A 26,889-nucleotide genomic window follows, 5' to 3' on the forward strand; every position below is an offset into this window, starting at 1 on the left:
AGCCTTTATACGTCGCCTCACAACCATCAACCCCACACTCAATGATACTCAGCGCCGGTGAGCTCGTTGATGAGTCTGTGAGCGACCCTTGACTGCCACCTGCCTCTCCTCCTTCATCACTATTCTCCGGATCTTCGTTATCCTCTTGGTCTTCGCTGACGTGTGCAGGCACCGCAAACAGCGACAGTTCTTCCAGGTGTTTGCCCACGTGACGCCGCAACATCGTCAACGAAGAGACTTCAGCCAGACACAGCACACAGGTTGCCTTGGCAGTCATACTACGGTGCCTCTCACAGCTACGAACGAGTTGTCCAACACGATCTCCAGTTGCAAGCGACGGATGCTCATGCGCGATGTGTTCCCGGAGACTAGAAGAAGACTGGAACGGCTTATCGCAACCATCGACGCACTGCCACCATTTTCGATGCATCTGAGTTTCATGACGGAACCACTCGTGTCTTGATTCGTATGTCCGGTCGGGCATTTCACAATCTTCCACGGTGCATAACTGCGGGTTATTAGTCGGTCACACTGGAACGTCATGAGCAACTCACATATGGTTGCAGGTCTCGGTAGACATGCTTCTGCCAGGCTTTGACATGTCGAACTGCAGTGTAGCGGAAGCATAGTTTGCATACGAAAGGCTCGCCGCCACGGCCTTCCATCGGCAAGGGCGGTGGACGTAACTTCTCCGGATCATGACCGGAGGATGCATAAGAAGTGACAGACTGCGTTTCATCGTATTCGTCTTCCTCTTCAAGATCGGCAATATTGACGCTAGCCTTCACAGCTGGTGGCAAGGAAGATGCTACTGTACTCTCCACTTCACGATGCGCTCCCATGTCTGGAAGCGTGCCTCTTCTTGTTAGGCCTTGCTTGTACTTCTTCGAGTGATCATCGCGGTAACGTAGGTATTGTCGGCGACGCGAGATGGCTTTGCCTAGCCGGGCCGTGAGATACTCTGGCGCCTTGGGAAATTTTCCACGGACATGAGCGATGTCGAACGGTTCGTAATAAGCCGTATCTATGTGCGCGGATTCTTTGAATTGATCATGCGGAGCTGGATTTCGAATGGCGACTGACAGCCGCATGAGGCAGGCATTCGTCTCTTTCAGTTCAGCTGCAAGTTGGGCAAGCTCCGTTGTATCCGGCTTTTGAAGGCCATTGGCACTATCTTCCTCCGTATCTGACTCCGAATCAGACATATCTTCCCAGGATGGTCGCTGGCCCGTCACTATCTCCAACACCTCGTTCAGGACAGCCTTCATACCCTGGACAAGCTGAATAACTTGGTCACGTATGTGAGATGCTTCACGAAGCTTGTAGCCGAGAGAGCCTCTTCCCGTACGATGCGCACCTACATTCGACGACCATAGCCTGAATCCACCAAAGATATCTTTCAGGGTAGCTAGCGGGAGCTTGGCCTTTATGCTTGATTGGGCGCTTGAAAGCTTGTTGCACACTGCTTGGAAGTCCCTTAGGCAGTAGTGGACATTGAGTGCTACCAAAGAAAGATCGTCGGGTTTCGTGACTTCCTCACGGGAAGATGCCGCTGCGACGAGCACTTCAGCTGCTTGGGTCGCCATGTTCGATGCTTCGACCTGATGCGATACTCCACGTATGCTCGATTGTCAAGGATAAGTCGAGGGCTATTCCAGGACATACAACCGGATGATCGTTCGGAAGTGTGTGGAGTTGCTACCAGCCAACTGTGATCGTCGAAGGTCTCTGTGGGGTGTGGTCCCTGCGGGTGACGTTCCGCGGATGTTTCGCGGTACTCGAAAGATCAAAAGTCAGGCATCAGAGCGGTCCTGAATAGATTTGATATAACGCGCAGAGGAAAATCATGAGAGAGTCGATAGTTTCCGTTGAGAAGCGTCCAGCCTGAGAGCTTCCGGATAATGTTGCTGCATGACGAACGTGGAAGTGGGGGCCACGTTTGCGGGCACCCATGTGCAGCGCAGCCTTGGACCGGCACAGCTGACCTCCACTGTTAATGACAACATCGATCTGGATCAGCAAGAAACAGTTGAGCAGCTTCACAAACCTTTTCGCTTCTCTTAGACTTATCGCGCGAGTTCCTTGCTCACCACAATGTCGGGCCTCGAGGTCGCTGGCATTGTGCTTGGAGCGTTGCCGCTTATTATCTCAGCTTTGGAGCACTATGCGCAGGGTGTCAGCACAGCCAAACGATTCTGGCACTTCAAATCCGAAGTGAGATTCTTGTTACTTCGAATCAACTCGGAGAAGGCCACATTTGTCAACACCCTTGAGCATCTCCTTACAGGAATCGTCAGGATTGATAGAATGGCAGGAATGTTGGCGAATGTAGGCGGTGAAGAGTGGCAAGACGAGTTCATCGAACAGTGTTTGAAAGATAGGTTACGCGGCGCGTATGAGGTGTACTTGGCCAATGTGCAGGGCATGGCAGGAGCGCTACAAAAGATTATGGACAAACTAGCGCTGGCACCTGACGGCAAGGTAAGTCATTATTCCTCTTTTCTCATACCTAGTGCGGCGACTGTGGCATTGCGTTCTTGTCGACGCACAGACTACAAAGCAAATGCGTCCGGACCGACTTGATCCACTTCTTCGCCGTTTGTTTACTGGCCCAGTCGTCAGTCCGCCTCAGCAATATGCTATTCACGAAGAACACGAACTGACTTGGATTAGCCTCCTTTCTCAGACCTCAAGCTGTTTAAGAAAGAGTTCAACAGACTGAAGTTTGGGCTTAGCAAATCGGAATACACAGAACAACTCAACGATCTGACAACGCACAACCAGTATCTGTCCAGCCTCACCAAGCAGTCTCTCGAACTGGAACCGTCGCGCACGAAATCCAAATCAAACCAGTGTCCCAACTTTCGTGTCTTACAAGAGTATGCACGCTCCTTGTACGAAACTCTAAAGTCGGGTCTGCGATGCGGTTGCAGCGGTCATGCAGTCAAATTGCGATTGGAAAGTCGAAATCAGAAACTGCAGCAAGGAGATGATGCGCTGGATCATACGCCATTTCGTGTGGTATTCACAAACGAAACTGTGACGGCGTCACCGCAACCAATATCATGCAACTATTGGAAATGGACTGAAGCGGACATCCGGTACATCGCCGACCAGCCCGACAAAAAGCCACCCCCGCCATACATGCATAGAGCTCTCACTTCGCCCAAGCTCCCGAAAACGGTCAGATTCATGCAGACTGAGTCTCGATCGAGCAGCAGCAGCACCATCACGCTTGTCGAAAACTCAAGTACATCTGGTATGAGTTCCACACCAACGCATATAGAAGACTTGTGTAAAGCAGTCGGAGCGCTTGGCGATGCAAAACACGACCTATGTATTGGCTACTTGATCGACGATGACAAGCGAAAACACGGAATCTATCCACTGGAGGCGTCAAGCGGCTCTGATCAGCAAAAATGGGTAGCGTACTCATTGCGGCAAGTGCTTACCAAGCACACAAATATCGGGCGGCCACTGAGACTCCAGGATAAGCTTCGAATTGCAGTAGACTTGGCGTCGAGTGTACTCCAACTCTACAGGACACCGTGGCTGGATGAGCACTGGAGTGACAACGACGTATATTTTATTCATCGTCCAGGTGTACCATTGTCTGCACTCTACGATCATCCGTTCGTTTATCGCAATTTGTCATCGGCATGCACGATCCAGCCACATGACACCCAACGAGCAGTCGCAAAAGTCATACGAAACCAGACACTTTACACGCTCGGTCTAGTGCTCATCGAGCTTATCTATGGCAACCCAATCGAAGAGCTGCAAATTCCCCAAGACCAAGATTGCGCAGGTACGCCAGGTGTCACGTGGTGCACGGCTGAAAGACTACTTGATGAAGATATCGAGTTCAATGCTCCCACACATTACGTGGAAGCGGTCAGGCGATGTATTCGATGCGATTTCAATCGAAAAGAATCCAGTCTTGACGATGAGGCTTTCCAACAGGCAGTCTTTGAAGGGGTGGTGGCGCCCCTGGAGAAGACACTTCAGCATTTTCTGCGTGGCGATTGATGAGGTCTACCTAGCCTTTAGGGGTTCTCAGAATATGCAAACCCAGCGCGGGCAGGAGACTGATCATTGAACCATGCCACGTGACGTTCGTACTTCTCACTCTGGAGAAACAACGAGAGCGGACAAAAGGAGAAAAAGAAGGTCGGGTCGTTCTGGTCAGGCTAGATGGCTGAAATGATGCACAAGATTGCGGAGAAGTATTGGCACGACATGGTTTCTCTCGCATTTCTCCGGAGTGGCTCTTGAATAGGCGTTCAGGTCGGGCTAGATTGCTCAAATGACGCAAAGAGCTGCGGAGTAATATGGGCATGGTATGATTTTGAACACATTAGTTCTTCGAAAGACGTGCTGGTCAAACATCTTGGTACCACATACCCCGCTCAACACCACCGTCTCCATCTTTTCCCAGGGGTAGCGTGTTCCCCGTGGGGATCTTCCCCAGATTCCATGTCAAATCTTTCGACTTTCGTAGTCACGATTTCACATGTCGTTGCCCATGCTGTCAACCGATTGGTGGCGGACATAAGCTCTGGCTAGTATCTTGGTATTTCCGACGTTCTCGCCGGAATTCATGGATGTTTCCAAGGATCGAACAGGCCAGACCCACTCACGGTCTTCTTTCCAGAGAGGAACGCAGTCGAGAGTGGAGCTTTCGTGGTTCCTGACAATCAAAATAAGCTTTCGCATTCGTCTACAGGTCCCGACGCAGCGGGCGCTAAATTCGACACCGAGGCTCCGAGCTTGCGTATGAATGGCCGTACCTGTCCGATGGTAGAACTTGGCCGTCACGACCAATCGGCATGCCTTTAGTCGGGCTCTTAAATAGAAGGCAACCAATCGGCCAGTCGTTAGTCGACCATGCTCGTGTAGCTTTCGAGATGCTCATGTGACGACATGAACGGAATTTGACACCTAAGGCCAGAGGTTGTTGTTTAGGTGTTTGAACAGGAAGGGGAGAGATGGACATATAAGGGGAATGTTCTTGCGCACATTAAGACATCGCTATCATCACATTCTCTCACGCATCGCATCCCATTCACTCCAACATGAGGACTTCTGCCATCAAGGCCGCGCTTTTTGCGCTCGTCGGACTCACTGCTGCCGCTCCCAGACCTGGTCTACTTGGTTCACTCCTTGGAGCTGGAGGCAGCGCTCCCATCCCTCCCTCTGATGATCCATTCTATACACCGCCTGCTGGCTTCGAGTCTGCAAAACCTGGTGCTATCTTGAGAAGCCGACCAGTACCCAGCGCCCTCTCGCTGTTTCAAACCATTCCTCTCAACTTGAAGGGTGCCTGGCAACTGCTCTACAGGACCACTGACTCGCTCGGAAACCCGGTGGCCACAGTCACTACGGTGATGGTGCCAAAGAACGCGGATTCAAAGAAGCTGCTCTCGTACCAGGTCGCTGAAGACAGCGGTGGTGAGATCAACTGCGCACCGTCTTACACTCTTCAAACCAAGTCCAACACCACATATGCCGGAACCGGAGGCATTGAAGCCGCCCTCATTGCTGCCTCGCTCAACCAAGGCTGGATTGTCAACTCGCCAGATTGGGAGGGACCCAAGTCCACTTTCGTCGCTGGATTTCAAGCAGGCTACGCGACTCTCGATGGCATTCGTGCGGCGCTCGCTTCCGGCGCCACCACCGGCGTCGACTCTTCTGCAAAGGTCCAGATGTGGGGATATAGTGGAGGCGCTTTGGCTTCCGAATGGGCCGCCGAACTCCAAGCCAACTACGCCCCAGAGATCCCCTTTGTTGGCATGGCCATCGGCGGTGTAACTCCCAATGTCGAAAATGTGTTCAACACCATCAACAAGGGACTCTTCGCTGGTCTCAGTGCTGCCGGCTTCTTGGGCTTGGGAAACGCGTATCCTGATTTCGGAAAGTATGTCCAAGACAGCCTCAAGCCAGAGAAGGCTGATGCTTTCAACCAAGCTGGTCGCCAGTGCTTCTACGCCGACGTGAAGACGTACGCGGGACAGGATATCTTCACGTACTTCAAGCAAGGACAGGCGATCTTCGATGGTATGTACCCCCCGTGAGAAACATTAATCCTGACGATGACACTGACTTACAAATCTTCACAGACCCTATCGCGGAAAACACCATCAGGACTGGAGCGACCATGGGTCTTCACGGCACTCCATCCATGCCGATCTTCGTATACAAGGCCGTGAAGGATGAGATCTCGCCAATCGCTGACACTGATGCGCTCGTAGACCAGTTCTGCAAGGCGGGCGTTTCCATCACATACGTCCGAGACTCTTTCGGCGAGCACTTCACCCAGGCTGCCACTAGCACCGGTGATGTCCTCAACTACCTCACCGACAGGTTCAACGGTGTTCCCATCTCGGGCTGCAGCATCCGCAACGAGTTCTTGGATCTTCTGGATGCTGGCTCGCCTGGAAAGCTTGGTATTTCGCTTGTCATGGTTCTTCTGAACGCTTTGGGTGTTCCGCTTGGTCCTAACCACTTCTAGTGGTAGGCTATGAGCCGTATGAGGATGAAAGTGGGTGTACATGGTTGTGGTATCTTCTGTAGCTAGCGGTAAGACTCATTTGTAGGATTGCTCGCTAGTTTCTCGCAGCTTAGTAGCTGTAGAGCCTTTTGTCAATGTTAAGAGAGCGAATTCCTAGCAATACCTGGTTCCGTTCCAAATTGTTTCAGTGCACTGTTCGCCCGATTACGGTGAGCGTTGAGAGGATTGACGGTCTCTCGTTGACGCACATCTGTTTATCGAGAATAGTGCGCTACCGACTAGATGTTGGCTTCCAGTGATGAGAGTCTGCATGCCACCAGCTTCCGTCCCTAGCTCTCTAGCAGCATCCAAAGCCTTCTCTACGCTTAGTTCGTAAACTATGCGGCTATCCTGGTGGTATCTCGACCATATCTCGCCGAACGCCTGTTGCAAAGCATCTTCCGACTCATCAACCACAGCTGTGTCGCAGTTAGCGGGCGAGCTTTATAAGCACAAAGAGGAATTTACCTGCTGGAGAGTCCAAGTCCTGCTGTGGATCGTAAAGAGTGAAGATGACATGATCGATGTGAATAGGGCTGAGGGCAGCGGCCAGTCGTTCGAGGACTAGTTTCGCATCTCTTTGTTTCGATGTTTGGCTGAAGACCAAGATGCGTACGGGAGATGCACTAATAGCGTCAGTGATTAGCGGGGATATGTGGCCCGGCTGGTCACGCACTTCTCTCCCTGGGAGTTCTCGATGAACCATTCCGCTGCTTTGCTAACGCTCATCTCGTTGTGCGCACCGTCCAGAAACCAGCTTAATACCCCATCGACAATGATTTGAAAGCGCCCAGGCCATGAGAATTGGCTTATAGCCTGCGAAACATCCACATCTGATAATAACGGAAGGTCTTTGGGAGCTCTATATCCGAGAAAACAGCGTACAGCAGCAAGCGCAACCGAACAATTCGTACGCTGAACATCTGGCTTCAACTGCGGCATGTCTATTGGAAGGTCCGGATCGTTTCCGATAGAGTGGATGTTGATGCCTTTCTCCGATGCGCGATTCCGGAGAATATCAGCAGCGGAGGGTTCCTGGGGGGACGAGAAAGCATAGGCCCCGCGCTTGAAGATTCCTGATTTATGCCAGGCGATGTCTTCGATAGTGGGTCCTAACTGCTGGACGTGGTCCATGCCAAGGGCGGTTATCACGGTTGCGACAGGATGTTCTATCACGTTCGTAGCATCATATTCGCCTCCGTGGTGAGTCTCGAATACTGCTGCCTCTACGCCTTCTTTGATGAACGCGTGGAACGATACTAAGGCGAGGAGCTGGAGATAGCGAGGTAACCTTCCAGGCTCTTGAGACAGGATACCCCACACTTCAAAGAAGTACATTGCGAAGAGGTCTCTCTTGATGGGTTTGAAGTTGATACGAATCCTCTCCTCAGGGTAGATGAGATGTGGTGAAGTGTATAGACCTGTCTTGGCTGGCCATCCGGTTCTTTCTCCGTAAGCCCGGAGAAAAGATTCGATGAATGCGCAGGTGCTGCCTTTGCCCTTGGTGCCGGTGACGTGAATGATGTTGAGGTCGTCAATTTCGGCAGTCTTTCTTTGTCAGTACAGCTCCAGAGACTGCTTACGAGACATACCGAGTGACCGATCTGCTGTAGCCATTGTTTCATTCCGACTATACTCGGTGTACCCTTCAGTTCAGATTTCCCTTTCCCATCAGTGACACGGCCAGTATTCGGTGGTTCGCTTGCAGCACTGATACTCGGTCTCACTGGGCGTCGTCGGCTGTGAAGAATGGCGATAGCGTGCTGCACTGCATTAGCACGTCGGGCGATAGTTATACCACTGAATTCCACCTTGTAACTTCTGTCAACAGGACGTGAAGGCATCACTTCGCTCATTGTCAGACTTCTTTAGCGGTACAACTAACCCTTTGTGATGAGGATGATCGTGATAGGCTTTATAGTGTCGTGTTCGCAACGGTGAGCGAGTTGCCCCACGTTCGCCCTCTGATTTCCTCCCTTGAAGCGACTGTTTGGCATCGTTTGTGTCGTTGAATTGAGGAAGTCACGGGTGACTCCTCATCGTTTGGGCCGTCCTACGGGCCATCGTCACAAATTGCTCCCTCAGCGATCTGAGCGCGTCTCCGTACAACCACAGCACGGCCCGCAATAATTTCTCCAACTTCCAGCTGCCTACTGATGAATCATTCAACATCGTCATCAATTTGTACAAGCCCGAGGCTCACACGATCGGAAATGACTGCAGCATCTCTTTTGTATTCACATTCGGCAATCCAGACAACGTGCAGCCTTTCTCATCTGTCGTCACGGGTGCGTTGACCAAGGCCGTGGAGCGATCCAAGACAACCAAGACGGGACCCTGTCATCGAGGCAACTGAGATCAGATGGATGAAGGTTGCGTTCTACAAGACTACGAGTTCAAGTATCTTGTCTAAGCTTATCCCCAGACGGGCAAGATATTGCTGACGGTCGAACCGGAAGGACACCCCGAGCTCGCTGCGATTCAAAGCATGCTTTCGTGGAGTACGCAATGTGACTCGAATTGTGGTGCGTTCTGTCGGTCGGCTAGCGGGATCATTGCGGACTGCGTGGTGGGAATTGTTGGCTTCCGCCTGTGGCAGCTATCGCCTGCGCATTCTGTTAGACACCTCATCTCCTGGTTGCCAAACTGTAAATTCGGATAGGAGAGAGCCTCGGCTAAGAGCATCAGTTTGTCTCATCAGAACCCAGGTAGCGAGTCAGTGTGTGTTTATGGCTCCTGTTTCCTTCGAGAGTCCACTGTCGTTACAGAGGTTTTTCCATATGCAAGGGAAAGGTCAGAGTACGGCCAGAGAGGCGGCTTATCGATAGCGTTAAGATCGCGCATTCATTATCGATAATCAAACCCCTGCGCAGCATGGACAATGGTGGTGAAGTTAATGCAAGCAATACACGGGCGTGGGCGAGAGATTAAGTGGGGAAGAGGCATAAATAACCACGCCGTCGTGGATTGAAGCCTGAGGCATCCACATTTAGCAGCGAGGTCCCAATTCGGCCCCGGGTAGCGTCTTAATTTGCGAGAACCGGCCGTGATTGGATTGTGCCTGTCGTCTTGGGCGGTGGAGACGTTGCGCTAGTCAGCTGCAGGCAATTTCAGGGTCCGTTAGAGTCCTGTCCGGCGCTGATCAGGGAACATGGCGGCTGGAGAGAGGTGTGGCGAGCGACGGTGCCGGGCGTGGTGATGACAGTTTAATGTGTAGGGAGTGTCAATGGGGCGGCTGTGTAGCAAACAGAGGACATTGTATTGTTTGCATGGCAGGGTGGCGGCATTGTTGGGAGCCCTTGCCTATGGAGGCGGTCGCGACTGCCCCAGATCGATAGCGGCAATCTCGGCGGCAGGTACCAACAACGTCGCGGCCCCTCCCTCCTCTGTCGTCGCAGGGCAGCAGCATCGTGACCGTCCTCGTGCACTGCTCTGACTCTCCGGGCTCCAACAGAGTCGTCCTCGCACACTATCTGTCGCTCTTATTTGTCGCTGCTCACCTTGGCCGCCGCCAGCCAGTCAGCGCGCGCTCAAAGTCAGTTTCCGGCGGCTGAAACGCTGCAAGGTCCAGCGTGCGTCCACCGCCCAGAGCAACACGGGCACCACGCTATTCCCCTGCGCTCCCTAGCTCCACCTCGGCCTCTCCAGTCCATACTCTCTAGGCGTGAGCGCAGACTATGTATACTCGCTGCCCGCCGCCATGACTGCCTCAAATCTCTCGCCGCCGCTGAGTGTGAATGAGGATCTGCAGCACGACGATCTTGTCCAACGCCTGAAGTCCATGCCCACCGCGAGCGCCCATACAGGCCCGATACCTCTCAAGAGCCCGAAGAAGGCACCGGCTCCTACAAAGCCCGCTGCAGAAGACGCATCCTGCTCACGCTCAAGCCCGCCCTCTGCCGCCGCCATGGGAGAAAGCAACACGCTCGCCCGCCAGCTCAGCAACGCGTCCGACGACAGCATGACCTCGCGCCGGCCCTCTACACCGCGCTCCCAGACAGACCCCCAGCCTGACACCCTCACGTCTATGGCAGCCCTCACCACCCGGCCACGGAACCGCTCGCCCTACTCGCGCTCTCACCTCCGCTCTCAGAGCGGGTCTGCGTTGCCGAATGCGCCGCCTATGACACGGGCCCATTCGCTGCCTACAGTCATGCAACCCTCCGGCAATCTGATGCTCTCGCCTGCCCCGATGCCGCTCGCCCGCCCGGCTTCTCCTCTGCGCTCCCCCAAGCGGACCCGCAGCCCACGGGCACTGGAGCCACGCCCGCACTCAGTAGGAACCATGGAGCGGTACGGCTCGGGTATTCGTCCAGCCTCCATCGGCTCTTTTGAGGGTGTACCGAGCGTGTGCGACATATCAGAGGACGCCGAACTGGAACTCACGCCGCGCGTTGGCACCACCGTGTCGAGCCTCCACAGCAGCACAGGCTCGCTCTCCCGGCGACGCCGACCAGCTTCACCGCTCTATCAGGTCACTGTACCCTTTGGCGCACCACCCACGAGCACCCCCTCTGTCAGCACGCCCACCTCCACTGCTTCCTCACCGCTCCTCGCACCTTCCAGGTTCAACGAGAACTACCCCATGTCCCATGCCTCTTCGTCCGTGCCATCCACCCCGACCTCGATGCGCTCCCGCAGCCCTTCCATCTCGTCTCTCGAGACCATCGAAGACAGCCCAGACGCAGAAGAAGAAGCCATAGAGGCTGATCGCCTGCGGCGGCTCAAGGCTGCGGCGGACCGTGAAGACGGCGGAGATGCCAGGAGGTCCAGCCTAGACGTGCCTGAAAGCCGTGGGCGCAGTCTCGGCTTCGGCAAGCGCGACTCACGGAAGAGATGGAGTGTCTGCGGAGCTGAGCGACGCGTCGACCTGGACCTCGACACTATATGGGAGGACTGAATAAACGACACATGAGTACTTCCTTTTCAGTACTGTCAGCGTCATTGCATTTTCAAGTATGCGACTTTGAGCGTACGGAGTTTTGGGGTTTGATTTCGGCGTACGGTTGGTCCTGCACTTTTTCCTTCTCATTATGATCGTCATCCAACACGGCTTCGATCGATGCCGGGATGGAACGAAGATGCACCTCTCTTTCACGCATATGGTATGATACATTTCAACGACACGACACATGGTCGCAGCATGATACCCTCTTCAGGAACTCTAGTTTTGCGCAACAGCACTGAGGCTATCCTATAGTATGACTGCATTTAGTAACCTGCAATACAATACCAATTTGATCAAGCCTACTGTTTACTCATCCGTTGACCTTTGCCCCTAGTGTCTAGTTTTGCCAACTACTGCCGCTTTGGGCAGTCGGAGCAGTCGGCCAATGACATCACACTGGCAGCTGGAGCTGAAGCTTCCTAGTGGGGTTGAACGCGACTGCCCCTCGACGCGAACGACGTATTTATACCAGGTCAGCTCCTTCTCAAAACGAAGACCCAAATCATCTGTCAAACAAACACCGCCAACATGATCAATCTCGGAATCATCGGAACCAATTGGATCACGCACTCCTTCGTGGAAGCTGCACACGCAACAGGCAAATACAACCTCTCCGCCGTCTACTCGCGCAAAGAAGAGACCGCGAAAGAGTTCGCATCCAAATACTCCGACAAGCAAATCACCACATTCACCGACCTGAATGCATTTGCCCAAGATAAGATCGACACGGTCTACATCGCCAGCCCCAACATCCTACACTACGAGCAAGCCAAGCAGCTCCTCAACGCGGGCAAAAATGTAATCCTCGAGAAGCCATCGTGCAGCACCGTCGCCGAACTCGACGAGCTCTTCGCACTAGCGAAGTCGAAGAAGGTGGTCCTGGTGGAAGCCTTCCGCCACATCCAAGAAGCAAACTTCAAGCTCTTGAAATCAAAGATCTCTGACCTAGGCCCGCTCTACGGCGCATCCATAACCTTCGCGCAGTACAGCAGCCGCTACGAAAAGGTACTCCAAGGCGAAGTCCCCAACATCTTCAACCTGGAGATGGGCGGTGGTGCGCTTGTAGACTTGGGCGTATACTGTGTCGCAGCCGCCATTGACCTCTTCGGCGCGCCAACCTCATCGCAATACTTCCCTGTCAAGATCGCCACAGGTGCTGACGGCGGCGGCCGTCTCATTCTCAGTTACCCTACCTTCACAGTCCATCTCTGCCACAGCAAGATCTACAACTCCGACGCTCCGTCTGAGATTTACGGGGAGAAGGGCACGTTGATCGTACCTACCATTACGGATATCAACAAGATTACCTTCTGGGACCCGAAGAAGAAGACGAGGGAGGATGTGCCGGGTGTGAAGGAGCCTGAGAAGTTGAATCTTGTGGAGGAGGCGAGGGAGTTTGCGAGATGTATTGAGGAAAAGGATGAGGCTGCGTTGAAGAGGTTGGAGCAGCATAGCAGAGATACGTTGGCGGTTATGGAGAAGGTGAGACATGATAACGGGCTAGTGTTCCCAGGTGGAAAGTAGCGTTTCCTGCCAAGGTTAGATGGCAGATGGTATTGTGGACAAGACGGGAATAGCATCATGTGCACTGTCACAACTGAACGTTCTTCTCTACTTCGTACACAGGATGTCTGCTTCCATCAGTGAACAGGAGAAAGTAAGACGGAGTTGAAGCATCTGATGTAGCAAGATGGAAAGGGAATAGCATTATCCACATCTTACTATCCGAATGTTTCTTCTTCCATTGCTTTAGAGGTTGCATGCTTCCAGCACCGTCTATCAACGTCTATCAATATGAGAAAATAAGTCGAGGTCAGGACACTTGGTGCGTTAGCTCCACTGTTACCTAGGTAGTAGCAGGATCTGCACAAGCGCGCTGAAGCGTTCCTTCGGTATGGCAGATGATCGACATGGGAATCTCAAGATCCCCATGTGGCCGCTTTGACCGCTCTTTGTTCTTGTCCCTGCTTAGACTGCATGTTTCGACCGGTGAACATGAAAGTAAGACGAAGTCAAAACAGTTAGCATAGTAAGCTGAAATAGGAATAGTATCATCTGCATGCGCTTCCTCGGGTTTGCTTCTTTGATTCGGCGGGGTAGGAGCGGTGGGGGAGGTGACGTTTCTCGTCCTTCGTTAGTAGACCTCTGCCTGGTCCTGCCGATGAACATGCCGCATTCGGCATGCTGATCGAAACGGGAATAGTAACATCCCCATGTGATCATTTGGGGTAGTTCTTTTCCCTTTCATGCTCCAATCGGTGGACATGGGAAGCAAGACGAGGCTGGGGTAGTTGGAGTAGTAGATGAAACAGGATTAGCAGCATCCGCATGTGACCATTCAAACGTTCCTTCTTCCCTTCCTTCGTTCCTAGATCGCTCACTCCCATCGGTGTGAACACGGAAACTAAGAACCAGCTAGGATAATTGCCATAGTATCCGAAATGGGAGATACCAACATCCGCATGTGATCACTTCTACCATTCCTTCTTCCCTTCCCTTTTAGGCTGCATGCCCAGGTGTTCGTGATACACGAAATGGGAATAGTCAACTTCCGCATGTGATCACTTCCAAGCTTTCTTCGTTCCTTCTTCCTCCCCAGCTTCCTTCGTTCGTAGGCTACATGCTTCCGCCGGTTAATATTACTCCAGCTGGATAGCCGTAGTATACCAAGATACACGTCCCGGTCCGTTGAAGGGTGTTCGCCATGCTGATCTCTTGGATCGGTGAGCTGGAGGCTAGAAGATCTGATAAGCTGGGGGTAGGGGTGGGGCGAGGCTGCACGACATACTGGAGCAGATCATCGCGCATGTGGCATGTGCGCTTGGGGATCTAACAGGGTAGGGGTGGGAAGCAAGGCTGTATGGGGAGTCACTTGATACGTATAGTATGCGGAGATGTCACAAAGAGCGGTATGCTGTCTGTATGACAGAGGATCTGGCGTGGAGATCGTGGGTAGGGTGCGAGGCTGTATTGCGTAGTCACTTGATACGCACTTCTTGTGGACTTGTCGCGAAAAGACGCTGTGCACTGTGTACGGTAGAGAATGCAGACTGACAGTGGCGGGTAGGCGAAGTCGTGTTGGTGATTAGCTGTTACACATCTTGCGCAACTGTCACGGAAGAGAATGCGCAGATTGCATGTTGTAGTGAATGAAACTTCATCATTGAATTGAACGAGGTTGTGTTCGCTGTCTAAGCTACTGTCATACCCGTCCTTTCTCCTCAAACTGCTCTCCATAGAATAGAAGCTCGTACAACGAGTTATGTCGACTTTAACAAGTCTTCAGAATCAAACCCCTCTCCCATCTTATCGCGCGATTCCTTCCAGATTGAAGTCGCGACTTCGGTATCATGTTCGTATCGGTGTTCGTAATCGTACATGTGTTGGGTATTCTGCTCTCCTGCTGCCTATCGACTCGACAAAAAAGAGGGTGTCGATGTCGCACTCAGTCCCTTTGCCGCACAAGTGTGTGTTGTGCGTTATGAGGGTAGCGGGGGAAGAGGTCGGTTTGGTGGTGGGCCCGGGCAGGGAGGAAGCGTTGTCAAGTATTTTGATGGCATGTTGATGATGTGTGTGGTGGTTGTTTGGTTGGCGAGGTTGTGAGACCTCAGTGTGTGATGTATGGTTTGGCTGCTGTATAGATAACAGTTGGAAAAGTCGTTGAGGTGTGGGTGAGACTTGTAGAAGATGTAGAGAGGTTGTTGAATCAGATAAGCTGATGAGAGTGATAAAAGCTGATGGTTGGATGGCGATCATCTACAAGGGAAAAGTACCCTCCATATATACACACGCACCCCTACACGTCCTCAACACCAATCAAGGGGTTAAACCTGAACCCCCCAGTTCCAAAAGAATAGCGCATCGTCGCAATCAACGAACGATGAGAAAAGCACCGCCGATCGCCCGTAACGATCAGCATCCCATACCCACCGTAGTTCCATCAGAAGCAACGCGTCCGTATTGGGATTGGCCCCACCACCATCAGCGACAAACGTTAGCCAGGTTCAGGGTGTCTGCTTCCGCGGGAAACTGACCAGACTACGCCTGCTCGGTACCTTACAACGAGATGTGACGACAGGGAAACAAGGTTCAAGACCCTACTTTCCCCTCGGGGCGACTAGCATGCTGCTTTTTCTTTTCGCGAGCAGAGCTAGGAGTTTGAGAGGCACCGAGCGGAGAGAGAGGTGACTAGAAGCTTGCTTTTTCCCCCTCTAGCGCGCTTTTTCGATGGAACGGGAAAGACGAAGAGAGGGCCAAACGGGGGTTATGTGCTCAATACAGCTGTCAGTGCGAGCAAGCGTCTCGACTGGTCTGTCTCCACGTGCTTTCATGCTGTCTCAGACTGCGGGTGGCGTGGACGGTGGAGAGCTGTTGACTCTTACTTCACCGCGATACTGCATCGAGATTTCAGCCTCGTCCGCCACGCCTTTTCCAAAAGGAACAGCCACACCCTCTGCCATGCAGCGAGGTGTTTCGATGCAAAACGGTCCAGACGCGTTCTTTCCTACACAGGGCGTCTGAGCTGGGCGAGTAGGAAACGTTCTCGTCGGTACCGAGCTGGACTCAACAGTAACCCGTAGCCTGTGGCTAAATCTCCGCGCCTTGATTGTCAGCACAAAAACGTCTCAGCTCGTCCTTGTCTTCCTTCTTGATGATCAGGCCATCATCGATTCATCGATGGGAGAGAATACAGGCTCGTTTCGCTTAGGGTCTTGGGCGCGAAACTTTCAGCCCTTTCTTCCTCCCTTTTACGCCGAACCCTCCTCAGGCAATAGTCCCTGCGTCTCTTTGTACGGATATCATGCCATGTCCCCTCTTTCGTCGGTCACTCCGAAATGTTACTGTCTTAGTCTTCGTTCTTGGCGTATTTACACGAAGACTAATCACGTCCGTATAGGCCCGACAAGTTTGGTCGTGGTAGAGATTGCGCGACGAGCAGACTGGTGGAAGTTACTCAAGCGCATGTATTTTAGCACCCGTGAGCTTATTTAGTGATGCTGGTGGCTTTACGCGCCGAGTGAGCCGTTGAAACAGGGCGGATGGGAGTGAACGTGGTGGGGAATGGTGGTTCCGCAATGTTCAGGCTGAAAGAAATGATGTGAGGCTTAGCGCATATCCAAGTGTACCAAAAGTCGTGATGAGTCTGCGCCGGATCGGACCCCCGTCGACCAATCGTCTCGAGACTAGCAAACCTAGCTGATGACCGTCTCCCGCGGATCTGGCATATCTGACATCTGACGTGCCCGCGCATTTCTTGTCCGCCTTACTGCACGTGAAGAACTGTTCATGTGCACTGGCCATGTAGATGCCTTCGCCACTTGGGCCTCAAGATAGCCTGTCAACTCTTTTTAGATCTAGAACTAGGTGTAAGCGACCTTGCTCCGCGGGGTACACGTGGGTCGCCTGTCCCAATGTCGCAGAATGGCAGCCGTTCAAGACTCGCTTCGGGAGCGAGTCGACCGCTGCGACATCGTGTTGTGGATGCCGATGGTGCGAGATCCGACGCTGCCGCCCCGGCAGACTTCCCACGATCTGGGACGCCGAAGAGTCGTCATATCGCAAAAACACTGCTTTACCAAGCAGTGCCCCTCCTCTCCCTTCGAGGGCCCCACCAGGGGGTAACAGGCTATGTGTCGCGTTGCTGCATACATGGTACAGTCTTTTACCAAGCAGATCGTACGCTCGATAGCGTATTCTACTGCTTTAGGTGTTGATTCTAATCTGTCAACAATAAGCTCTCGTAGACACGCCATGCGACAAAAAGCCTGGCATCCCCTGATACCCCTCAGATGAGCCTCAACGCGACCAGACACAAGCGCTTTGTCAGTCTATAGTTTGTACGCGACCACAGACCCGCCTCCCCGTTAGCTTTACAGCTGCTCCGGGTACTACGAGGTCTTACGTTCCGCATAGCTTCCGCCACCCGTTGGTGTGGTGGTGGCTCATGGTGGGAAATGCGGTGAGCTCACCCCATTATCACGCGAAGAGACCTAGAGTCTGGAATTCGGTGGCTGAAAGCTGTTGAAGTGGACGTTGGGACCGCAAGTGCTAGCTCGTTTCAGTTGCGAGAATTGACCCGATTGCGCTACTCTGTGATTCGACCATTCGACAATCAGCTCATTGGTGGCTTTCCAGTTAGGAGGTCTCATCGATATGGGGTGCTGGGATATCGTCGCGTTATCCGATCGCCCGTACCGTCTACCCAGGTTGTAGTGAACGCAAGTTTAAGCCTAGAGGGCCAATCATTAAAGGGGTCTGCTTGGCGTGGTCTTATCGACAACAGAGAGCAAAGCCGCCGGGGAACTTAGTGGGGCCGGCTTTGGTCACCTCCATCGTGAACCCATTTCCTGAGTAACCGAGTATAACCGTAGTAGTGATAAGTGTAGTGTTCGGCTGCTTGTAACCAGAAAGCCAAACTCGCTTATTCGTTCACAAAAGGACCAATGTGAAGAATTGGTCGTACGATAGTCGCGTGAACACATCGCGATAGTGCCAAGCGATCCTCGCTCAAAGCCTTGATGTCATTCATCTCTTGCATCTTTGCATCTAATCAACCTCAAGTCCTTGCTAGTTGCTTGATAGTAGAAGGTTCGACGGGCCCAAACTCCAAGGTACCTCTTGCTGTCGATACTGGGGTAATCCCGCATTCGATAGTTGGCTGACAGTTTAGACGGGTGGAATTTCATACCATATCAGTACGATTTGATGTACGATGAGGTGTCAACGCACATTCGAACGACGATACTGGCGGAGTTTGACGACATGGCGGCCATGGTTCACGTGAAAAGTGGATTATGGCGTAACTCAACCATACTGTGCAATAAAGACGATAGTCGTTGCATCCAGCTAGCATGATGAGTTGTCAGCAGGATTAGACAGCTGCAGCCTGCACAAGCCCAGCACGTGTTGTGTAAGAAGAGGATGACGCGTGGTCAGTAGATCTACAGCACTATCAGCCTACCCGACCAAAATTTGAAATACCAGAGTTGATGGTGACTAGGTTCCACCGTGTCGAGGGGTAAATACTATCCTGGTAATGCCGAGACTCGTGCTCCGTATCAACGCTTGCTCCCTCCGTATGCGTATTTCCGGAGCTCTGGGTATAATCGCGTAAACTGCTGAAGTGAGTATAGCGTTCTCACGTAGTGAGTAGCGAGCGGTTCATATGGTGGAGTCTGGACAACGGAAGGCAGGCTAACGATGAGCTTCGCCGTCAACGGCGCAAAGATGCGGGCCGCGCTTGCCTGCAAAGCACATGTCAAAATCCGAGGCCTAAATCGAGGTGCGGTTGCTGACTGTGTCTGTTAGGCGCCCGACGACATGATTCACGAAAGACGCTCCGAGCGAGACGGACGACTCATACAAGCTGTTCTCGTAAGTTCCGGAAATATGACCTCCCGCGTGCGGCGCATGCACTACAGGAGGCCATAGCAATGTCTAAATTGTCATCCGCTCTTGACGCATGCACAGTGATAGTGCCGCTCGACTTCACGAGAAAGGGCGGTAGCACCCCATATCTTTATCACCTGCTGAACATCATCGTCGGGAACGATGTATGCGACGAAAGCCCTGATACTGGACTGACGGTTCCTGCAGGCCCATCAACCTGGTCCTTCGAACAGCGTTGTGACCTGTTCCCAGGCAGGATCGTACCATGGTACTCGCGGATCCGGCTCGGTCCAGCAACCACGTCGCGTTAGAAGACCGGGGAACATGTCATGGGAAAGAGAAACCCCAGTCTGTTGGAGGCTGCGCAAAAACCTGGGGTCAGAATGCGCTATGCACCTTGAAGTTCTCGTAGATATCAAGTGATGCGCCACCTGGTGGGTACTTGTCTTTGTCTCGCCTCTTAATCAACCCCACTTGCACTGTGGTACAGAGCACTATCAGCGCGATAATTCGGTCGGTGGCTGCTGATACTGATGCTGTGTCACTGACATGTTTAGGCCAAATGTGGTGATGGAGGCCGAGTGGCATGAAAGTACATCAGGGCCTAGGCGCAAAGGTCAGAAGAGATTGAGGGGCTTGTGTGAAAGGTAAAATTGCGCTGGTCGGCATGTCCCGTGGATGGAAGGTACGAGTCGGCGACGAGACTTCAGGACGCAGGAACACATTCGGCAGATGTGAGTGAAGGGTAGTGTATATGTTCATGAAGGAGTTCATGGGATTTTGTCCTGCAGGGGAGCGTGGGGAGGGCTCCGAGACGTTCCCGGGCCATCTGCCGGGTCCGCAATCGCAATCGTTTGACATGGTCTAGCCGTTTGCGGCTAGCACCAACGCTATCGAACATCTCGACTCCGGGGATGCGGCCGCCCGGCAACTGCCTCTAGCATGAACGCGGGAGTTGGAAATGAGCTAATGGTAAGCATCCGCATGGTCCCTGATATCAATCGCATGAAGGGGATTGTCGGCATTGTGTTTGTTGTTGGTAATGCGGAATTTGCGAGTGGCTTGCCGCCCACATGTCATGAGGTGGGTGGCTCATCGCAGTACCACGAGAAGCTGATCTTGGGTAGTCTCTTCTGAACCAGCAACAAAGAATCTAGGATAAGTTTTGAAAGAGGGCCTTCGATGAGCGCTACTCGATAGTATAGCTCCCTTTCCCCTTAGATCTCGTTCACGGTTTTGTAGCCGGGCAAGAGGTCGAAAAGGCGATATTGTGACAGGCCTTACTTCCGGATTCCCCGTTCATGCTAAAGAATTGCATCTCAGACAAGGTTTCACTCCAGGGACAAAAGCTTGATAGTCGATAGAGCCAGGATTTCTCAAGATCCACCACAAGACTGGTCATCTCTTGGCTGCGGACGAATAGGACTCGCCATTCAGATTTCAGTCGAGGTGTCATGCGCCTTTTGCGTGCGCGGGATTGGACCGCACACCCATTCGTATGTACCGCTATCGCATGCAGCAATTCGCGCTATCCAGTGTCGCTTTTCGGAGATGGACGCATCTCGGTGACCGACGGCGAAAACAATGGCGTGTGGATATGGCCTCTTTCAAATTGGCAAGGTGATACACGTCCAGAAGCGTGCGTCTGGACGCTAAGTCTCACAGCCATCCTGGAAGCCACGATTTGCTCTTTCATCTAATTTCCTAACTCGAAAGTGAGGTCACGCGTAATGAATGTGGGACTGCGACACGCCGTTTGGCGGCTGTCAGAAACCGACTTCGCGCGATGATTGAGATCGAGAAAACAGCCACGACAAACGCCCACCGGCTAGAATTCACATCTTCTGCCCGATACATACTACCTCTGCGCCTAGACTGATATATTTGACCTAAGGATTCGGGGCTACTGATTAACAAAGACATCCGACATCATCACCTTTCTAGTGTGCCACGCTTTCCATTTTGACATCTGTCACACGGGTTTAGGACTAGCATTCACCAGCAGTATCTACCTTCATTTCGGTATAAAGCTCGTGTCTCCAACGCATCAATATCATCACCAGCACACCACTTCTACCATCTTCACCTCTCTCTTCTACTCTCTATTCAGATCTCCAACATGTTCAGCACCAGCACTCTTCTTCTTGCTCTTGGGCTTGCTGCTTCCTCAGATGCTTTCTTCCGAATGTCTTGCCCGGGACGAACTGTCAGAGAGCGACTTGATCCCATTGTCAACCCTGGAGCCGTTTCTGGCCATGTCCACACGATCTCAGGCGGAGCGGCCTTCAAAGCCTCCATGACCTACGCAGACACCCGAGCTTCCAAGTGCTCGTCATGCACGATCAAGGTAAGACAGTCACCTCGTTTTGGTGCTACATGACTAACGATTTGCAGGAGGACATGTCTAATTATTGGATGCCGCAGCTTTACGTCAAATACAAGGACGGATCCGGCTTTGCTCCTGTCCCGGTCATGGGTGACCCAGATGACACCAACGGCGGCATGACCGTCTACTACCTTCAGCGTCGAGGTACCAATGAGACTGAGAAACTCCACGCTTTCCCGGAGGGCTTCCGCATGGTCGCCGGGGACCCATTCACTCGCAGCTACGACGGCAGTCTTGCCGCCCAGGGCATCTCCTTCAACTGCCTTGGTGCGAACAAACCGGAAACTAACGGTTTCCCCGACTACCCATGCCCAGGTGGACTGCGAGCCCAAGTCTACTTTCCTCAGTGCTGGGACGGCAAAACCCTTGATCCTTCCGATCATAAGAGTCATATGAGCTACCCAGAGGGCAACGTATACAACAGCGGCAACTGCCCCGCCTCGCATCCTGTCCACATGATATCGATCTTCTTCGAGATCTTCTACGACACTGCCCTGTTCGCCGACCAGTGGGTTGATGGCAAGCACCCTTTTGTCTTCGCTCAAGGAGATGCAACTGGCTTTGGTCTCCACGGCGACTTCTTGAACGGATGGGATGTCAAGGTGCTTCAGAATGCTGTCGACAACTGCAACGACGCCGGAGGTGCAGTGGAAGACTGCCCAGCCGTGACCATGTTCACCGACCGAGAGTGCAACGACTGCAAGATCCCAGTATCGGTCAACGAGAAGACTAGTGGAAAGCTTGCTGCACTCCCCGGCTGCAACCCCGTCACCTATGGCCCGCAACGCGCTACACCAGGAAGTTGCCCAGACAGCACCACACCATCAACAGACGGCGGCTCCACCGATCACGACGACTTGACCGCCATCCAGGGCTGGGAGTACGTTGGTTGTGGCTCCGACAATGTGAGCGACCGCGCGATGAACGGTTCATGGACCTTCAACGACTACATGTCCATTGAGATCTGCGTCGACTACTGCAATGCACGCGGCTTCACCTACGCAGCACCCGAGAACGGCAACGAATGCTTCTGCAACAACAGCCTCAACCCCAAGTACGCGCCCAAGGCCGGTATCATGGGCTCATGCACCAAGTCTTGTGTCGGTAATGCCAAGCAGATCTGTGGTGGTGCGAATGCGATGAGCATCTATCACAAGTGCTCCGGCGGTACTTGCCAGAACAACAACGATGGTGGTGCGGCGCCGGTGCAGAGCAAGGCCTCCGTGGCTGCTAGGTGGATTCCCCTGTCTACCCTGGCTACGGTCGCAAAGGCGGCAGAAGCTACTCCGGTGGTTTTGTATGGGTAGATGTGGGTGTGATGCGGATGACTTCTGCAACATTCATTTAACGGCCTTGGTGCCTCCCTTTTAGGGGTTCTTTTTTTTTTTGTAAATCTGCAAGCGCATCAGATATTTGATTGATGATAACAAAACATTCTTTTCACTTCACCCTTCTGCAGACCCGCTTTGCTGATGACCGCCTGAGTGACTTTCCATCTAACAAGAAATATCGACATTCATAGTCAACTGTCATTTGACAGGGGAGGCGCAACAATATAGCGCGGGCGGATGCAAGGTACCCGGCCGGCTAGCTTGGAGTGTGGCCTAGTTTGGTTGTCAATAGCACTAGTGCGCCAGCGCCTTGATCAGAGTGGCTGTGCTACCAGGCTGGAAAGACCCGACATAATGCATCTCAGAAACTAGTCTCGCAATCTTATATCAAGAAGGCAGCTGAAGCAATGCCCAAGAGCACAGACTGAAAAGCATGGCTTGGCATAAACCATGTGGAGTGAAAGATGGTGACACAGAATCTACTCCGTGAAAGCGATGTCATAGTCTTCGCATCTAAGCAAAATGCGTCCAGACCCTTATCAAAGCTTATTTTCCGAGCCAAGTAGTTGTTGTTGATGAAAGCGTCTTAGCTCCGAGCTCCGAGACGGCGGTAAGCTGTCACTCCCGTCATATTGCTTTCCCAGTATCTCCCTCTCAGACGCACCATCTTCAACCTCATAGGGATCAAGCATTCCGTGTTCTTGTAGTTCGAATTCGAAGTCTTGACGCGTTGCCGATGGTCGAGTTGCTTCAAAACTCTCGATAAAAGATGGGGCGACGTGCCTGAGGAAGAGCCGCAAGGTTGGGAGGGAACCGGTGATGATGATAAGACTAGCTTCGATGAGGCTAGCGGAGCTTGTCAGCGAGGGATGCAAAGAGCTGATGCTCGGCGAAAGCTGCGCACTTACATCCACAGACTAGGGTAAACAGTGTCCCAAGAGGCGTCTTTGGAAGTCAACATTGGAGGAAGTAATGCGACACGCACCGCACTCGTCACGCATGTACTAGCATATGAGTCAGTCATACTCGCGTACCTGGAGCTGGAAGCTTACATCGAGCCAACACCGAAAATACCCATCACCATGATCTTCCGCTCCTTCGACATGTGCAATCGCAAAACCATGGGTATAGGTAGGATGATGACCATGATATCTGTGATGATGTTCAGTACCCCAGTAGCGATGTACAACGCCGCTTTGTTCAAGCATTGCCCTTCTGTGACGGTCACGTCGATGTTCTTTGCAAACGGTTCGCATGCTGCGAGTAAAGAGATGACGATGCCGACACAGGACCCGACGACAACGAATATGGTGAAGTAGACTCCAGCGCGGAAGCTGCGTGCGGGGCTCAAGTTGAGATAGAGACAGAGGAAGGACAACTTTGCGAAGGCGAGAGCTGGCGAGTACAGCACAGTGGTCGTCAGCGTTATCTAGAGTCCTGGAAGTCAGCGAACGATGCTGCCGAGCTTGCCGACGGGAGACCGAATTTTGCGATAGTGTTCAGTTGATGACCGGTAAGTTCCCAGGCATGTACACCGATTAAACCTGCGGGTGCCCTATCTGCGATGCTGTTGTTAATCTCGTTCTATAGAACGAAGAAGCAACGGGCAGAACTTACAAATGATGAGTGACTGTACAGGTATGGCAAGGACCTGCCAATCGACGACCAGCTCATGTCAGCCATGAGCTTTCATTGACAGAAGAATCGTGACCACCTACCCAGGCAAGGAGCAGGCAATCTGGCGCAGCTGTTAGTAAGGATGCACTGCGTGAATGGGGAAGACTTACAGTCGTCAGACGACAGTTTCTTAACTAATACAACTTTGGTGTACGCTCGAACAGCCAACAGAAACGTGGAAATAACCGTTCCCACGATTCCAATCCAGAGGATAATGAGTTCACCTCGTCTTTGTGGGTTCTCGAGATCTACCACATAGTCGTCTGGTGCGGGTACAATTGGCTGGGTGAGATCCGCCATCTTCCTGCGAGATTGCTTGCTGTGGAGGCAGCCCTCAGTTGGGGTGCATTAAACAGCAAGACGGGGACATTACTTCGATTTGAGTCTCACTGTCTCGCAGGATTCGAAACAAGCTTATTTGGCAGATCCAGCCAAATGGTAATCCACCTAAGCGAAGCAGGTTGATTGATCCGGACATTTCATGTGCCGCTATCGTGAGCGAGGCTGAAAGCATAATGCAATGCGTCCCGTCCATACTGTCCCCTGTAATGGCAATGATGAATCTCGATCTAACTTTATCGATAGCGCAATCCTTCCGACTCAGCTTGCAGGCAACGCGTTGACTCCCAGTATCGTCCATCACATCTTGGTGCGCCTGTCTCAAGGTCATCTCCATCGAGTACCTACCTAGGTAGACTTTACTCGTATCGAATTGCCTTTCAGTTACTACAAGGCGATATACGGTGGCTTGAATTAGAGGTCCCGATGTGTCGCACAGCCGAACTTCTGTGGCATTGCTGCCACGCTGCTAGGGAAATCCTGCGAGACCAGGCCAGGAAAGGGGAACATGCGCGAAGGATGCAGGCGAACGAGTTGCGGGTCAGTCATCGACTCAGCCGTGTCGGTACTCGATCTCATTGGATCGAGAGTTGTGTCGCTTGATAGACGGCAGAGCCGCGACGGTGCTATTCTTCCATGGGGATGCCGCCCGCAGCCGTGCTTCCGCGGACACCTAGAAATGGCCGCGCGTTACCCAATTAGGACTAGCACCGGCTTGGTCAGTACCTAGGTAAGTCTCTCCGATGGGTGCTCCTCCTTCCCCATTCCCTCCATGATCACTATGCCCAGACTCTCCATAAAACCCACGGCAGACTCCAGATTTGATGTAGTCGAGTCAATGCTGTCGGCACGGAGGCATCTGCCGCAATGGTCCAAAAGCGTAGAGATCATTTTCGGCTGCAGCCATCCGCGACCTTGCAGACTCGGTCAATGAGCTTTCACATCTTCGGCGGGTATCTAGTCCACCTATGAGATCAGTATCAAAAGGCTGATGACCCGAATACTCACAAATTTTTGAGTTGTTTCGTCCTCCTCGTTAAGGTTCATTCACCGACTGTTCTTGCATCATGTTCTGTCTGAGCCTGGCCTTGGTCGCCGCGACCCTGCTCAGCGCAACGCGCGCTCAAAACGAATCCCACTGTGTAAGCTTTATGTTACCTTATGATGCTGTGCTGACTTTCTCCAGTGCACAGCTCTGACTCAGAGTCCTGTAGCCAAGCGCGTAACCTACCCTGGTCAGAATGCGTACGACGCTAGCATTGCCTCTTACTTCGATGGAAAGAGCAGACTGTCGCCCAACTGTATCGTGCAGCCCACAAACGCCGAGGACGTGGCTACAATTGTCAAGGCTCTTACGACTGCCAGCACGCAGAAAACTTGCAAATTTGCCGTACGATCTGGTGGCCATACCCCGATTCCTGGCGCCAACAACGTCGACGATGGCGTCACAATCGATCTGCTGAACATGAATGGAACCACCTACAATGCTGATTCCAAGGTAGCAAGCATCTTACCAGCGGCGAGATGGGGCTCTGTCTACGCAGCTCTTGAGCCACTAGGACGTATGGTAGCCGGAGGCCGAGGCAGTACCGTCGGCGTTGGTGGCTACCTACTAGGTGGTGGGATATCTCACTACGCACCTCGCGTTGGATTGTCTTGTGACAACGTGATCAATTTTCAGGTCGTCCTTGCCGATGGTCGCATCGTAAATGCCAACAAGACGTCTAATGCTGATCTCTTCACCGCTCTCAAAGGGGGTAATAGCAACTTTGGCATCGTAACACGTTATGACATGGAGACATTTGAGAACGAAGACCTCTGGGGAGGTATTGTCTCGTGGCCTGCATCCACCGTCAACCAGCATTTCAAGTCGCTCGTCGACTTTGGTCTCGACCCGAACAGAGATTCAAACGCTGCTCTGATTCTCTTCCAAGGATACTCAACAGCGAGTCCCGTAAATGTCGTAAGAGCTGCGTTCGATTACACCAAACCCGTGGCTCGCCCGGATGCCTACAGCGAGTTTCTCGCCGTCAACAACACCCTCAGCGATTCTACCAAGATCCAGCCAATGAGCGCGATTGCTGCCGAGTTTGGTAGTGACACGACTAAACGGTACGTTTTCCCACTGACTTCAATGTGAGATTGTCGCTAATACAAGCAACTAGAGTTCAATTCCGTACCCTCTCATACAAGATTGATTATGAGACTCTTCAGGAGACAGCGCGTCTATACGACATCATGCTGACGGAGCTTCGAGCCAAGGCCTCTG

The 26,889-nt window shown here is 52.6% G+C and overlaps 8 protein-coding genes across 8 annotated transcripts; 5 read left to right on the forward strand and 3 right to left on the reverse strand.

The window, feature by feature from the left end:
• Window positions 1-539: 539 nt before the first annotated feature.
• J4E85_002356 (uncharacterized protein) lies at window positions 540-1,586 on the reverse strand (the record flags this gene model as incomplete). The annotated part of the gene is made up of 2 exons (XM_051466635.1): window positions 540-1,271; window positions 1,362-1,586. The coding sequence occupies 2 exons, from the start codon at window positions 1,584-1,586 to the stop codon at window positions 540-542; spliced, it is 957 nt and encodes a 318-aa protein (XP_051329490.1).
• Window positions 1,587-2,094: 508 nt separating this feature from the next.
• On the forward strand, window positions 2,095-2,993 carry J4E85_002357 (uncharacterized protein; the record flags this gene model as incomplete). The annotated part of the gene is made up of 3 exons (XM_051466636.1): window positions 2,095-2,481; window positions 2,674-2,894; window positions 2,945-2,993. The coding sequence occupies 3 exons, from the start codon at window positions 2,095-2,097 to the stop codon at window positions 2,991-2,993; spliced, it is 657 nt and encodes a 218-aa protein (XP_051329491.1).
• Window positions 2,994-5,075: 2,082 nt separating this feature from the next.
• J4E85_002358 (uncharacterized protein) lies at window positions 5,076-6,511 on the forward strand (the record flags this gene model as incomplete). Its single annotated transcript, XM_051466637.1, has 2 exons — window positions 5,076-6,057; window positions 6,120-6,511. The coding sequence occupies 2 exons, from the start codon at window positions 5,076-5,078 to the stop codon at window positions 6,509-6,511; spliced, it is 1,374 nt and encodes a 457-aa protein (XP_051329492.1).
• Window positions 6,512-7,192: 681 nt separating this feature from the next.
• On the reverse strand, window positions 7,193-8,547 carry J4E85_002359 (uncharacterized protein; the record flags this gene model as incomplete). Its single annotated transcript, XM_051466638.1, has 3 exons — window positions 7,193-8,098; window positions 8,143-8,213; window positions 8,436-8,547. The coding sequence occupies 3 exons, from the start codon at window positions 8,545-8,547 to the stop codon at window positions 7,193-7,195; spliced, it is 1,089 nt and encodes a 362-aa protein (XP_051329493.1).
• A 1,703-nt stretch (window positions 8,548-10,250) lies between these two features.
• J4E85_002360 (uncharacterized protein) lies at window positions 10,251-11,450 on the forward strand (the record flags this gene model as incomplete). Its single annotated transcript, XM_051466639.1, has 1 exon — window positions 10,251-11,450. The coding sequence occupies one exon, from the start codon at window positions 10,251-10,253 to the stop codon at window positions 11,448-11,450; it is 1,200 nt and encodes a 399-aa protein (XP_051329494.1).
• Window positions 11,451-12,026: 576 nt separating this feature from the next.
• J4E85_002361 (uncharacterized protein) lies at window positions 12,027-13,022 on the forward strand (the record flags this gene model as incomplete). Its single annotated transcript, XM_051466640.1, has 1 exon — window positions 12,027-13,022. One exon carries the CDS (start codon window positions 12,027-12,029, stop codon window positions 13,020-13,022), a length of 996 nt encoding a protein of 331 aa, XP_051329495.1.
• Window positions 13,023-21,183: 8,161 nt separating this feature from the next.
• J4E85_002362 (uncharacterized protein) lies at window positions 21,184-22,580 on the forward strand (the record flags this gene model as incomplete). The annotated part of the gene is made up of 2 exons (XM_051466641.1): window positions 21,184-21,234; window positions 21,282-22,580. 2 exons carry the CDS (start codon window positions 21,184-21,186, stop codon window positions 22,578-22,580), a joined length of 1,350 nt encoding a protein of 449 aa, XP_051329496.1.
• Window positions 22,581-23,652: 1,072 nt separating this feature from the next.
• J4E85_002363 (uncharacterized protein) lies at window positions 23,653-24,581 on the reverse strand (the record flags this gene model as incomplete). Its single annotated transcript, XM_051466642.1, has 3 exons — window positions 23,653-24,033; window positions 24,323-24,342; window positions 24,392-24,581. The coding sequence occupies 3 exons, from the start codon at window positions 24,579-24,581 to the stop codon at window positions 23,653-23,655; spliced, it is 591 nt and encodes a 196-aa protein (XP_051329497.1).
• Between the last annotated feature and the right edge of the window lie 2,308 nt (window positions 24,582-26,889).

This window comes from Alternaria conjuncta (assembly GCF_024043145.1).
Source record: "Alternaria conjuncta strain BMP 0040 chromosome Unknown scaffold_3, whole genome shotgun sequence".
NCBI lineage: Eukaryota > Fungi > Ascomycota > Dothideomycetes > Pleosporales > Pleosporaceae > Alternaria > Alternaria conjuncta.